Genomic DNA, 12,570 nt, shown 5'->3' on the forward strand with positions numbered 1-12,570 from the left:
AATCAACTACATTTTGAAGGATATTTCCTCTGCATATAGTCCTAGACTCATAGATTTATTTTCTTTCAGTGTTGTAAAGATTTTTCTCCCTCTTGTTTTGGCTTGCATTGTTTTTTACAAGAAGTCCACAGTCATCCTTACTTTTTGGTCTCTTTATGAAATGTGCCTTCATTATCTGGCTGCTTTTAAGATTTTTTTGTATCATTGATTCTAAGCAATTTGATTATTATATGACTTGGTATGGTGTTTGTGTGCTTATCCTGCTTGGGGTTCATTGAAATTCTCCTGTGGGTTTATATTTTTCATAAAACATGGAAATTTTCAACTGTCATTACATCTAATATTTTTCCTGACTCATCCCCCTGCTCTCCTTTTGATCCAATTGAAGTACATTAAAGGACCCTGAGGCTCCATATATTTTGCCTAATCCTTTTTCTCTCTGGTTTAGTTTGAACAGTTCCTCTTATGAGGTATTCAAGTTTTGTGATCATTTCTTCTACAATGTCTAATCTTCCATTTAGCTCGTCCAGTAAATTTTTCTTTTCATATAAACTATTTTCAACTTCACATGTCCATTTGGTTTTCCTTTATAGTTTCCATTTCTCATTCTTTTATGTTCCTATTTCCTATGTTCTTTGAGCATACTTATAATGTTTTTTTAAGTTCTTATTGACTAATTCTATCATTTCTGTCATTTCTATTGTGTTCCTAGTAGTTGAATTTTGGTTATGAGTTTCATTTTCCTGCTTCTTAGAATTCTACAAACTTTTGACTGGATTCCTAACTCTGTGACTTTACCTTGCTGAGTATCTGGATTTCCTTGTTCTTCTTATAAAGTCTTGAGAGTTTCTTTTTTCCTGGCACTTAAGTTGTCCAGATCAGCTTGATCTTTCTGAGGTTTGTTCTAGGCTTTGTTAGAACAGTTCTAATGTATCCTAGGGCAAGTTTCAACTCATAAATTATGACCTTGCTGGGGCCTACACTGAATGCCTTGAACAGTCATCAAGATCTCCCTATGCTGGATGGTAGGAATTCAAACATCTCCCAGTCCTGTGTGTGCTCTGAGAATTGTTCAGCTTCCAAATCTTTGGTAGTTGGTATTTGCCTAGTCTCAAGGAACTTGACGTACACAATTTAGTATTTAGTCAAATGAGAAATAAAGCAAATGAGTAACTATGTGATGGTCTATCATTCCTTATGTCCTTGAGAACCAGAATTCTTGCTGTGAAAAAAAGGATACATAGATAAACAAAAATAAAATCACTGTAGCCTTGAAACAGAATTGTAAATTTTGATATGATCAAATAGTATCTTATACACACACAAAAATATATTCTATTCTTGACCACTGAAAAGGTCTAGAAACAATAACTAAGCAATAGTAATTAACATTCCTAGAACCCACATTGTGGTCTCAAAATAACATTTCCCAGTTTAAAAAAAATCAGATTCTCTTGAATAAATGTCTAATGTCATGGCTAGGGAATGAAATGTACAAAATGAACCCAGACTACCTTGTCATATCTAACAGCAAGAAATCTCAAATACTAACAGAATCATGTCAAAAAGACTTAAAAGCCAAAATGAAGAAGCTCCAATTGGCCAAAGAGAGGACATTTTAGGCATCAATGCAGATGATAACTGCCACAGGTTGAAATATGATAAATATATTTAACCCATGAGTTTCTAATGGTATTTTTAAAAAACTAGTCACTTTCAGAATATAATATAGAACAAAATCATTATTTTGAACACTGTGATGGTTAGGTTCATGTGTCAACTTGTCCAGGTGATAGTACCCAGCTGTCTGGTCAAGCAAACACTGGCCTAACAATTGCTGCAAGGACGTTTGTGGCTGGTTAATAAACCAACAGGCTGGTTGATTAAATCATCAGTCAATTGACTGCAGCTGTGACTGATGACTCACCAAAGGGCGTATCTTCCACAATGAGAGGATGCAATTGGCTGGATTTAATCCAATTAATCAGTTGAAGACTTATAAGCAAGACAGTTAGAGGACCTTCTTCTTCTTCTTCAGCTGCCCAGTAAAGCATTTCCTGAAGAGTTCGTCGAAGTTGCCAGTTTGTTTCCTGAGGAGTTCATCGGACATCTTCCTTGGAGCTGACAGCTTGCTGACTGGTCTACAGAATTTGGACTCGTGCATACCTACAGTTGTGTGAGTCACTTTCACAAATCTGATAGTCAGAGACACCTCTCATTGATTCTGTTTCCCTAGAGAACCCTAACTAATACAAACACTGATAAATAATGAAAACAATTTTTTAAAAGAATATCTTTATCAGTAATATAATTGTGGCTATGTTCTTGAATAAGAAACTTTGTTATGAATATATTCTTATGATTGAAACTATATTAGTGAAGAATTCTTACTAGTCTCCTTTTCTTGTTTCCCTCAATCTCCCACCATATTACATGCTAGTCTTCAGCTGCAGCAGCAGAGTAATAGATTGAATGTGGCTTATAATGCAACTATGAAGACTAAATTAAAACCAGTTAGCTAAAATTAAACATGTTTCTTTTTAGTAAATTCAGTGAATTTGTTTTCGGAGAAATGTCCAATGCCTAGAGATATAAAAGGAAAAAAAAAACTCCTCGATAATAAAAATTATATAGGTAGTTCATTGCACCTAAAGATGAATAACTAGTGATTAATAGTGACCATGGTGGTGACTGATGGCAACAGTAGTGAAGGTGAGGATGACACTGACGTTAATGACTGAAGTGGTCACGGTAATGATGCTGATAATGACAATGAAGTGATGAAGCCACAGATGGTCCAAGGTGCAGTTAGACACCAGGCTTCCCAAACTCAAAGTAACTCTCCCAGTAAGAGGAAAATTAACACACTTGGGAGATAATATATTATTCACATGCAGGTATGTGAATACCTGCAAACTCTAATTGCTTTTTCATTGAGGATCCGTCTCTGGAGTGCCTTCATCCCAGGAGAGGTTCTGCTTAAAGATAAATAGACTCCAAGATTCCCAATCTCAGTGACCCATTTTTCATGTCTGTGGGGGCTGCTTTGATTTCAAATGTATACATGGTGGGTGTTGAATTTTGTCAAGTGCTTTTATGTATTTATAGAAATATTCATTTTTTTTTCTTTTTTGGTCCCTTAATATGGAATATTATATGGATTCAGTTTTGAAATAACCAATCTTGCATTTCTGGGATAAATCCCACTTGTTCATAATGTTTACCCCCATTTTATATAGTGTTGAATTTGATTTGATATTTTATTAAGGATTTTTGTGTCTATGTTTATAAGGAATATTGTTCTGTAGTTTCCTTTTGTTTTAATATATGTATCTGGTTTATGTATCAACAGAAATGCTGGGCTCATAAAAAGAATGAGGAAGTTTTTGCTTCTTCTAAACTGTAAAAGAGGTGTGTAGAGGTGGTATCATTCTTTCTTAACTATTTTACAGAAGTCAACAGTGAAAGTATTTGGGCCTTAAGTTTTATTTATAGGAAAGTATTTAACTGTGAATTCCATTTCTTTACTATTACTATTTAGGTTATCTATTTCCTCTTGAGTGAGGTTTGGTAGTTTAAGGCAAGTTGAAAATTAGGGACATTAGGTTGTTATCCTTTTAATATCCCTAGGATCTGCAGTGATGTCCCCTCCTTCCTTCTCATATTGGTGACTTGCATATTCTCTCTCCTTCTCTTCCTCTTTTTCTCTACTCCTCCCCCACCCCCGTTTCTCTCCCTCTCTTTTCTCAGTCCGGCTAAATAGTCATTATTTTATTGATGTTTTCAAAGAACCAGCTTTGGTTTCATTGATTCTTTTCCTTGTGTTTATCTGTTTCTTATCTCATTGACTTCCATGTTTATCTTTATAATTCCCTCATTATGCTTCTTTTTAGTAATTTATTAAGGTTATTGATTTTAGAATTTCCTTCTATTTTAAAATAAGCATTTAATGAAGTATTCCAAAAATTTTATTGTCTTCTTTTCATTCAGTTCAAAATTGTTTTCTAATTTACTTTGTGACTTCTTCGACTCATATGTAATTTAGAAGCATGCTATTTAATTTTCAGATATTTGAAGATTTTCCAGATTTAGTGTTTGAATTTGTTGTATTAAGGGTACATGCTCCATATTATTTCAATCTTTTTCAGTGTATGGAGGTTAAATTTTATTATCCAGAATATGGTCTACCTCCACAAATGTTCCATATGCCTTTGAAAATATTGTGCATTCTGATGCTGCCAGGTAGAGTGTTTTAAAAATATCAACTAGGACAACTTTGTGGGCACTCTGCCACATCCTTATTCATTTTTTCTACTAGTTCTGTCAATGAGAGAGAAGTATTGAAATCTCCAAGTATTTGTCGGATTTGTCTATTTCTCCTTTCCTTGCTGTCAGTTTTTGCTTCATGTATTTTGAAACTCCAATAATAGGTGAACTCATTTAGGACTGTTGTGTCCTCTTGACAAACTGACTCATTTGTCATTATGAAATGTCCCTCTTTGGTCCTAGTAACACTCCTTGCTCTGAAGTCTACTTTGTTTGATGTTGACACAACCACCCAGCTTTCGTTTGATTGCGTTTCCATAGTATATCATTTCCATCTTTTAGTTTAAGCTATCTGTCTTGATATTTATAGTGAATTTCTTGGAAATGCATATTGTTGGGATACTTTTTATCTGATTGGACAATTTCAGCATTTTAACTGAAGTACTAAACCATTTACATGCAATTCAATTATCAAAATGGTTGGATTTAAATCTACTATCTTGTTATTTATTTTCTACTTGTCCAACTGTCCTTTATTCCATTTTCTGTCTTCCCTGCCTTCTTTTGGACTAATTGAGTTTTTTGGATGATTAAAGTTCATCACCACTATTGGCTTATTAGCTATATAGCTCTTTGTTTTATTATTCATGGTTGTTCTAAGTTCTACAATATGCATTTTAACACGTCACAGTCTTCTTTCAAATAATACTAAACCACTTCACATAAAGTATAACAACCTATCCACAGTACTGTTCTAGTTCCCCTTTCTGTTCTTTATGCTATTGATGTCATATTTTACTTCTACATATGATAAACCCCACAATATATTATGAATATTGCTTTGAACATTAGTTTATCTTTTAAGGAAATTAAAATTTCCATTGCCCTTTATTCTTTTGTGTTTATTCAAATTTCCACCTGGTTTTACTGCCTTCTGACTAAAAAACTTAATATTTCTTGTAGTATAGTTCTTATGGCAAAGAATTCTCATAGCATTTGCTTGAAAAGTCTTCATTTCACTTTTAATCTTGAAATATTTTCAATCATTATAGAATTATAGGTTGAATTTTTTTTTCTTTTAGCACTTTAAAGATGTTATTTCATTGACTTCCAGTTGACATAGTTTCTGATGAGGAGTGTGCTGTAATTCTTATCATTGTTTCTCTATTTGCAGTATGTGTGAGTTTTTTTTTTTTTTTTTAACTTGTATGCTTTTAAAACTTTTTATCTTTATTATCAGTTTGCAACAATTTGATTATTGTGTACTTTGGTATTCTTTGAAGGTTATCCCACTTGGGATTCACTGAGTTTCTTCCATCTGTGGGTTTTAAATTTTCTTTAATTTTAGAAACTTTTCAGCCATCATTTCTTCAAACATTTTTCCTCTACTAACTCATCACCTCTGGAATTCCAGTCACACCTATGTTTTATTATTTGATATTATTCCACGGAAGGTCAGCAAACTTTAGTTCACTTTTTTAGTCTTTTTTGTCTGTACTTTATTTTGCTTTAATTTCTATTACTTTATCTTGAAGTGTGTGGGTATTTTTTTTCCTTCAGTGCCTCATCTGCTACCAATCCCATTCAGTGTATATTTTATTTCAGCCACTGTGTTTTTCATCTCTAGAAATTCCATTTGGGTCTTTATTTCATTTTTCCCTGCATTGTGTTTTTGAGTAAATTTCCAACAATCATAATAGCTATTTAAAGGTATCTGTCTGTTAATTTCATCAGCTCTATAATTTATGGATCTATTTTTATTAATTCTATTCCTTCTGTTTATGTTCACAATTTTCCTGCTTCTTTAACTGGGTATATTTGACTGCATGCCACACATTGTGAATTTTACATTTCTGAGTGCTGGATTTTGTTGTAATCCTTTGAAGAGTATTGGAATTTCTTCTGATACATAGTTAAGTTACTTATATATCCATTTTATTATTTAAAGTCGTGTTTTTAAACTCTGTTAGGAAGATTCAGAGCAGATTAACTCTTCTTAGGTTTCTATGCTTTGTGTGTTATGAAGTCTCTCCACTCTGGCAGGAAGAAAAGTATTTCCAATACTTTGTAATCTTCTTGAAGTTGTTCTACAAGTTGTTGTTTACTCTGGCCTTATGAACTTGTATCCCTCACATAACAGATCAGGACAAAGCCAAAGACTCAAAGGCATCCCTCTGAAGATCTCTGGAGCTGTCTGTGTAGAGCTACCTCCTCTTGGGTACCCCACCCTGCATCATCTAGCAACCCAGGTCTCCCCAAATACCAATCTCTACTACTTCAACTTAGATATCACTGAGACTTCCTGAATTCCACTGCCCTGCACATGCCATTGAAAATACCTACAGGTAGGTAAGATAATACAATCAAAGGGCTCATTTTGTTTGTTTCCGTTTTCTCAAGAATGAGGTTGGCACACCTATGGTCAAAAATCTGGAAAATGTTATTTCCTATATTTTTTCTACTTTTCTAGTTGTTCATGGTAGAAAGACAATTCCAATAGGAATTTATTCTTCACAAATCGAAGTGCAGGTTCACTCACAAACTTTTAAATATTCTGAAGCTCTATGCTGTGATATCCTCCAGCTTGACAAACCGTCTTTTTTCACTCACATGGAACTTTGTGTAGAACTTAGCCTGTGACAGGCAAGATATCCCAGGGTCTTAAATTTACCACTCGATAATTACTCAACAGAATCTACCAGAATACTTCTAGCAAACAACTTACCAGAAGAAAACTACTGTCTTCTTTTACACATTGAGTTTTTCTTCTATTTTATCTCATTAGGTAGAAAAAAGAAATGAAGAAAAAAGATCACAAGAAAATGCAAGGCATGGTGACAGTAGTTTCTTCTCAAGACCAACTTTAAATTACCATTTTGACTTAGAGGTACTAATTAATATTCCTTCCAGGGAGTCTCTTGGACATTACACATAATTACCATCGGCTGCAAGCCTTCTCTGCATTGACCATAGGGTGACTTTAAAAGCAGAAAAACAGTAAAGAATAACTTAGAAGTCAACAGCATAGAAATAGAAAAATGGTGACGCAATGAGAGAGGCTGAAGTTATTCAGGGGGTGGGGAGGGTGGTTAGTACATTTGGTGTGAGGAGAGAAGGTGGCCAAGAGTAGACTGATGACTAGGAACTCAGGATTTAAAATTCCCATTTCCCTCTCACTCTCACATCATTTTGCTCTTGATTTATGAGTTATATTATATTCTACTTTTAGTTCCACCTACTCCTAATCCTGATCCAACCTGAATTTTCCTGCATCCTCTGAGCATAGTGGAGAACGATCAATCTCATATTTTCCCTCAGTTACTTTCTCTTACCATTAACTCCAGTTCAAGCCTAATGTCCCCAATTTTTTAAGCTACAAAGTTATTCTGGTTCCAATAAACACAAAACTCTCAAAAATCTATACTTTCTTTAACTGAATTTTACCTCCTTCCCAGAGACACTGAGCTCAATGCCACAGGTCAATTATATAAGTATTCCTATACATGGAATCCTGACATCAGTATTTTATCAAGCTCACCAAGTGATTGTAATGTATAGTCAGCATTGAGGATAATTACCTTAGGACCTTGGGCACAATAAAAATTAGGAAAATTTCAATATGCCTAAAAAAAAAACTCACTTTTGTATAGCAACTGGATACTTGAAAAATATTTGCAGGTATATTATTCCATTCTATTTCTAAAACAACCTTAGGAATTGATATTGAAATTCTACTCATCTTTCAGATATGAATATTGACCTCTCAATCAGTAAATAGTAAGGCTTTAACTGCCATCCTGCACTACCCGGATTTGAGATAAGGTGGCCTCACATTTTCATTTTCTAGGGAATATTTTGAGATTGCTTGGATGACAAGGAGATTACATTTCTGAATCAAAACACATCTCTAACCCCAAGAAATGAAACATACTAATAGTATTCTCTAGGGGACATAAAGAGCATGAGAGTGGTAAAAAGCTTCACATGTGGCCCCTTTTCTCTCATTTTCCTGATCTCCAAAACACTCCATGATTGTCTGACTCCTAGCAAACAATAAAAGTGCTGAGGATATCAGCAATCAGGAAGGAGTTCAGGATCAGTCAGTGAGGGGCAAATGTTGGTAGCTAGCCTCATCTGAAAGGGTCATGGGCTCTTCTCTCCATTCTCACAGGCTCCAACTCCAAGAATGGCTGCAGAAAATCACTCCACAGTAACAGAGTTCATTCTCGGGGGACTAACAAATCGGCCAGAGCTCCAGCTCCCCCTCTTCATCCTCTTCCTAGGGATCTACATGGTCACCATGGTGGGGAACCTGGGCATGATCACCCTAATCCGTCTCAACTCTCAGCTTCACACCCCTATGTACTTTTTCCTCAGTAATTTGTCCCTTGTAGACATGTGCTACTCCTCTGTCATTACACCTAAAATGCTGGTGAACTTTGTGTCAGAGAAGAACATCATCTCCTATGCGGGGTGCATGTCACAGCTCTACTTCTTCCTCTTTTTTGTCATTGCCGAGTGTTACATGCTGACAGTGATGGCCTATGACCGCTACGTTGCCATCTGTAACCCTTTGCTTTATAACATCATCATGTCCCATCAAGTCTGCTCCCTGCTGGTGACTGTGGTTTATATTATAGCCCTCATTGGCTCAACAATAGAGACTGTCCTCATGTTAAAGCTGCCCTATTGTGAGGTGCTCATCAGACATTACTTCTGTGACATCCTCCCTCTCATGAAGCTCTCTTGCATTAGCACCTACGATGTCCGGATGGCAGTTTTCTTCTTGGCTGGATTTGACATCATACTCACCAGCTTAACAGTCCTTGTTTCCTATGCCTTCATCCTCTCCAGCATCATCCACATCAGTACCACAGAGGGCAGGTCCAAAGCCTTCAGCACCTGCAGCTCCCACCTGGCAGCTGTGGGAATATTCTATGGCTCTACTGCGTTCATGTACTTAAAGCCCTCCACAGCCAGTTCCCTGGCCCAGGAGAACATGGCCTCCGTGTTCTACACCACAGTGATCCCCATGCTGAACCCCCTAATCTACAGTCTGAGGAACAAGGAGGTCAAGGGTGCCTTGCAGAAAACACTGAGGAGAAAACTGTTTGGATTCAAATGTTATTCTTCCTCGGTTTGAAAACTGGGATATAAATATAGGGGAGAAGCCTTCTAAAGATGCACACAAGGATGGAGAACAACTGTTTCCCAACATGACTGAACGCATTTATTCATACTTTCCTCTTCCCTTTTTGCATCTCACACCTCTCATATCTGACTCTTCTTGAATCTTGCTGGTTTTAAGTTCATGTTTTCATCCATTTGGGGTCAGTTTTCTCTATTCTTGGCCCTCTGGTAAGCATTTATCTATTTAGATTACAATAGAACATAAATTTAGAAGTTTCAGCAGTGAGTTTAAGGAAAGTATTCATTAATTTATTATCTCTTATGGATAAAATATTACCAAAACTAATTCTAGAAATTTGTACTTGGGAATACACAAGACAAATGAAGATGAATCCGAACGTCACCAAGATGTGATTGTGATGGTTAATTTCATGTGTCAACTTGGTTAGGTTATGGTATTCAGTTGTCTGGTCAAGCAAGCACTGGCCTGATTATTACTGTGAAGATATTTCTTGGATCTGAATCATTAGTCAGTGGATTGCATTTACAGGTGAATACATCTACAGTCAACAAAGGAGATAGCCTTCAGTAATGAGAGAAGTCTCATCCAATTAGTTGAAGGCCTTAAAGGAAGAACTGTTGATTTCAGCAGGCAGAAAGAAGAATTTCTATCTCTACTTCAGACAGCCAGCTTCTCCTGGGGAATTTGTCATCTTCATTGACATTCTAACTTGCAGCTTCTGTTTCTTCAGAGAACCCTTTGCTAATAGAGGGAGACATAGTTCCTTTATCATCTAGATTCCTCCCTATATTCCATGTGTCTCTCATTATGTTGTTACCTTCTACTTATTCCTGCCCATGATCTTCTAAATGGTCTGTTCATTCAATTGCCACCACCACCACCACCATCATCAACATCATAGCATCTAACATTTACAGGATGCTAGGCAGTCTTCTAAGTGTTTTACTTAATTATCTCATTTTCTCAGGTGAGGAAATTTTGGTTTAAATAAGTTATGTAACTTTCTCTGGTGACATAGTTGGTAAACAATTAGCACTGGGATTCAAACAGACAATTCATTATCCCCTTTCTCTTGGTTGATAGTCCCTCTGTGCAGCTAATCATATAACTTTCCAACTTCAAACATCTCCTGAAAATAACTTCTCTTTCTTCCACCATACCATTGATGTTATCAATGAATATTGGGTATTGCTTCAGTCTTTTGCCCTCCCTAAATAACTGGCAGTTCTGCATACCCTGCCAACCTGACTCAGTAAATCCAATTGGCATGAGATAAAATGTCTTCCCCTATGTGCTTGGAACAATATCCTGGATTCATGTTAAAGAGATTCAGTTGCCTTGAACTGTAAAAAATTGTTTGGAAATTCTTTCAACTGTCATTTTTATTTATTTTAGGAGCAAAACTATGCCAGTCTTTTGTCATTTTTTATTATTTTAGATACAATCAGTAAGACATGAAAAAATGAAATGAGTCTAAGTTTCTCAAGGAGAAAGGAGGAATTTAATACAGCAGATTACATGCTCACAGTGTTGGGTTCTTTTGTTTGTTTGTTTGTTTTTAAATATTCAGAGAAGCAGGAGTGAGAGAGCCCCTATTGGATTATTGAGTCCAAAGCAATTCCACAGTAGATATGACCTAGAAGTAAGGAAGCTCCTCCTGCTGCTGTCACTCCTGCCACCATGAAAAATGCCTTTCACAACCATGAAATAAACCAACATCATAAAACATTTAGACCTCCATAACATTGTCAGCAGCAATAGTAGATGAAATGTGGTCTCTCCCTCACTTCCATCTTCAAAACCTCACACAAGTGTATTTAATTAGTAGAAGTTAATTCACATCCAGAAACCTAACTGCAAAGGAAACTGGGAATTATAATTTTGAGTTTTTAACCATTCTGGCCAAAAGTAGTGTATGGTATTGTTCTAGTTTGCTAATGCTGCTGGAATGCAAAACACCAGAGATGGATTGGCTTTTATAAAAGGGGTTTATTTCGTTACACAGTTACAGTCTTAAGGCCATAAAGTGACCAAGGTAACATATCAGCAATCAGGTACCTTCACTGGAGGATGGCCAATGGTGTCCAGAAAACCTCTGTTAGCTGGGAAGGCACATGGTTGGTGTCTGCTCCAAAGTTCTGGTTCAAAATGGCTTTCTCCCGGGACGTTCCTCTCTAGGCTGCAGTTCCTCAAAAATGTCACTCTCAGTCGCTCCTGGGGCAACTGTCCGCTCTTAGCTTCTCCAGAGCAAGAGTATGCTTTCAATAGCTGTCTTCAAACTGTCTCATTTGCAGCTTCTCTCTCAACTTCTGTGCATTCTTCAAAGTGTCCCTCTTGGCTGTAGCTCCTCTTCAAAATGTCACACACAGCTGCATTGGGTTCCTTCTGTTTGTCAGCTCATTTATATGGCTCCAGTGATTTAATTTAGACCCACCCTGAATGGGTGGGGTAACACCTCCATGGAAATTATCCAATCAGAGTCATCACCCACAGTTGGGTGGGGCACATCTCACGGAAACACTCAAAGGATTCCAAAATCTAATCAACACTAATATGTCTGCCCACACAAGATTGTATCAAAGATAATGGCATTTTGGGGGACATAATACATCAAACTGGCACAGGTATGAATAATGATAGAGTCATTCCAAAATTTCAGTCCTATCCACTTTCTCCTGCAGGGTGTCCCTTAGAATGGAGAAATCGACTGCTAAAGAACTCCTTAAAACAGAAAAAAAATGTTTGAAGATATCTTTGTTACCCAAAGTGAGAAACAGTTCTTCAAAAAAAAAACTTCAATCAAAACTCATAAAGCAAAATATTTGGGTAAATTTGATTACATCAAAACTAAGAAATCTTGTTCAACTGAGGATCCAATGGACAAGCGTAATAGAAAGATAACAGAATGGATGAAGATATTTGTTAAGTCTAAAACTGACAAGGGACTAAAAGTCAGAATACTCAAGTAACTCCTGCATATCAACAACAGAAAAGACATCAATCTCAAGAAAAATCAGCAATGTATATGAGCAGGCAATAAGAGAGAAAACCCAATTATGCTGTCAAATATAGATGCTCAAACACATTGCTAACTGTAGAAGTACAAATTGAAACAAAATGAAACTTCTTGTTACACCTATCAGATTTGCAAA

General features: G+C 36.2%; 1 protein-coding gene across 1 annotated transcript; it reads left to right on the forward strand.

The window, feature by feature from the left end:
* Nucleotides 1–6,219: 6,219 nt before the first annotated feature.
* Nucleotides 6,220–9,409, forward strand: LOC119537413 (olfactory receptor 151). Its single transcript, XM_037839868.1, has 2 exons — nt 6,220–6,248; nt 8,449–9,409. The coding sequence occupies exon 2, from the start codon at nt 8,453–8,455 to the stop codon at nt 9,407–9,409; it is 957 nt and encodes a 318-aa protein (XP_037695796.1). The 5' UTR covers nt 6,220–6,248; nt 8,449–8,452.
* Nucleotides 9,410–12,570: the final 3,161 nt, after the last annotated feature.

This window comes from Choloepus didactylus, chromosome 6 (assembly GCF_015220235.1).
Source record: "Choloepus didactylus isolate mChoDid1 chromosome 6, mChoDid1.pri, whole genome shotgun sequence".
In the NCBI taxonomy this organism is placed as follows: Eukaryota; Metazoa; Chordata; class Mammalia; order Pilosa; family Megalonychidae; genus Choloepus; species Choloepus didactylus.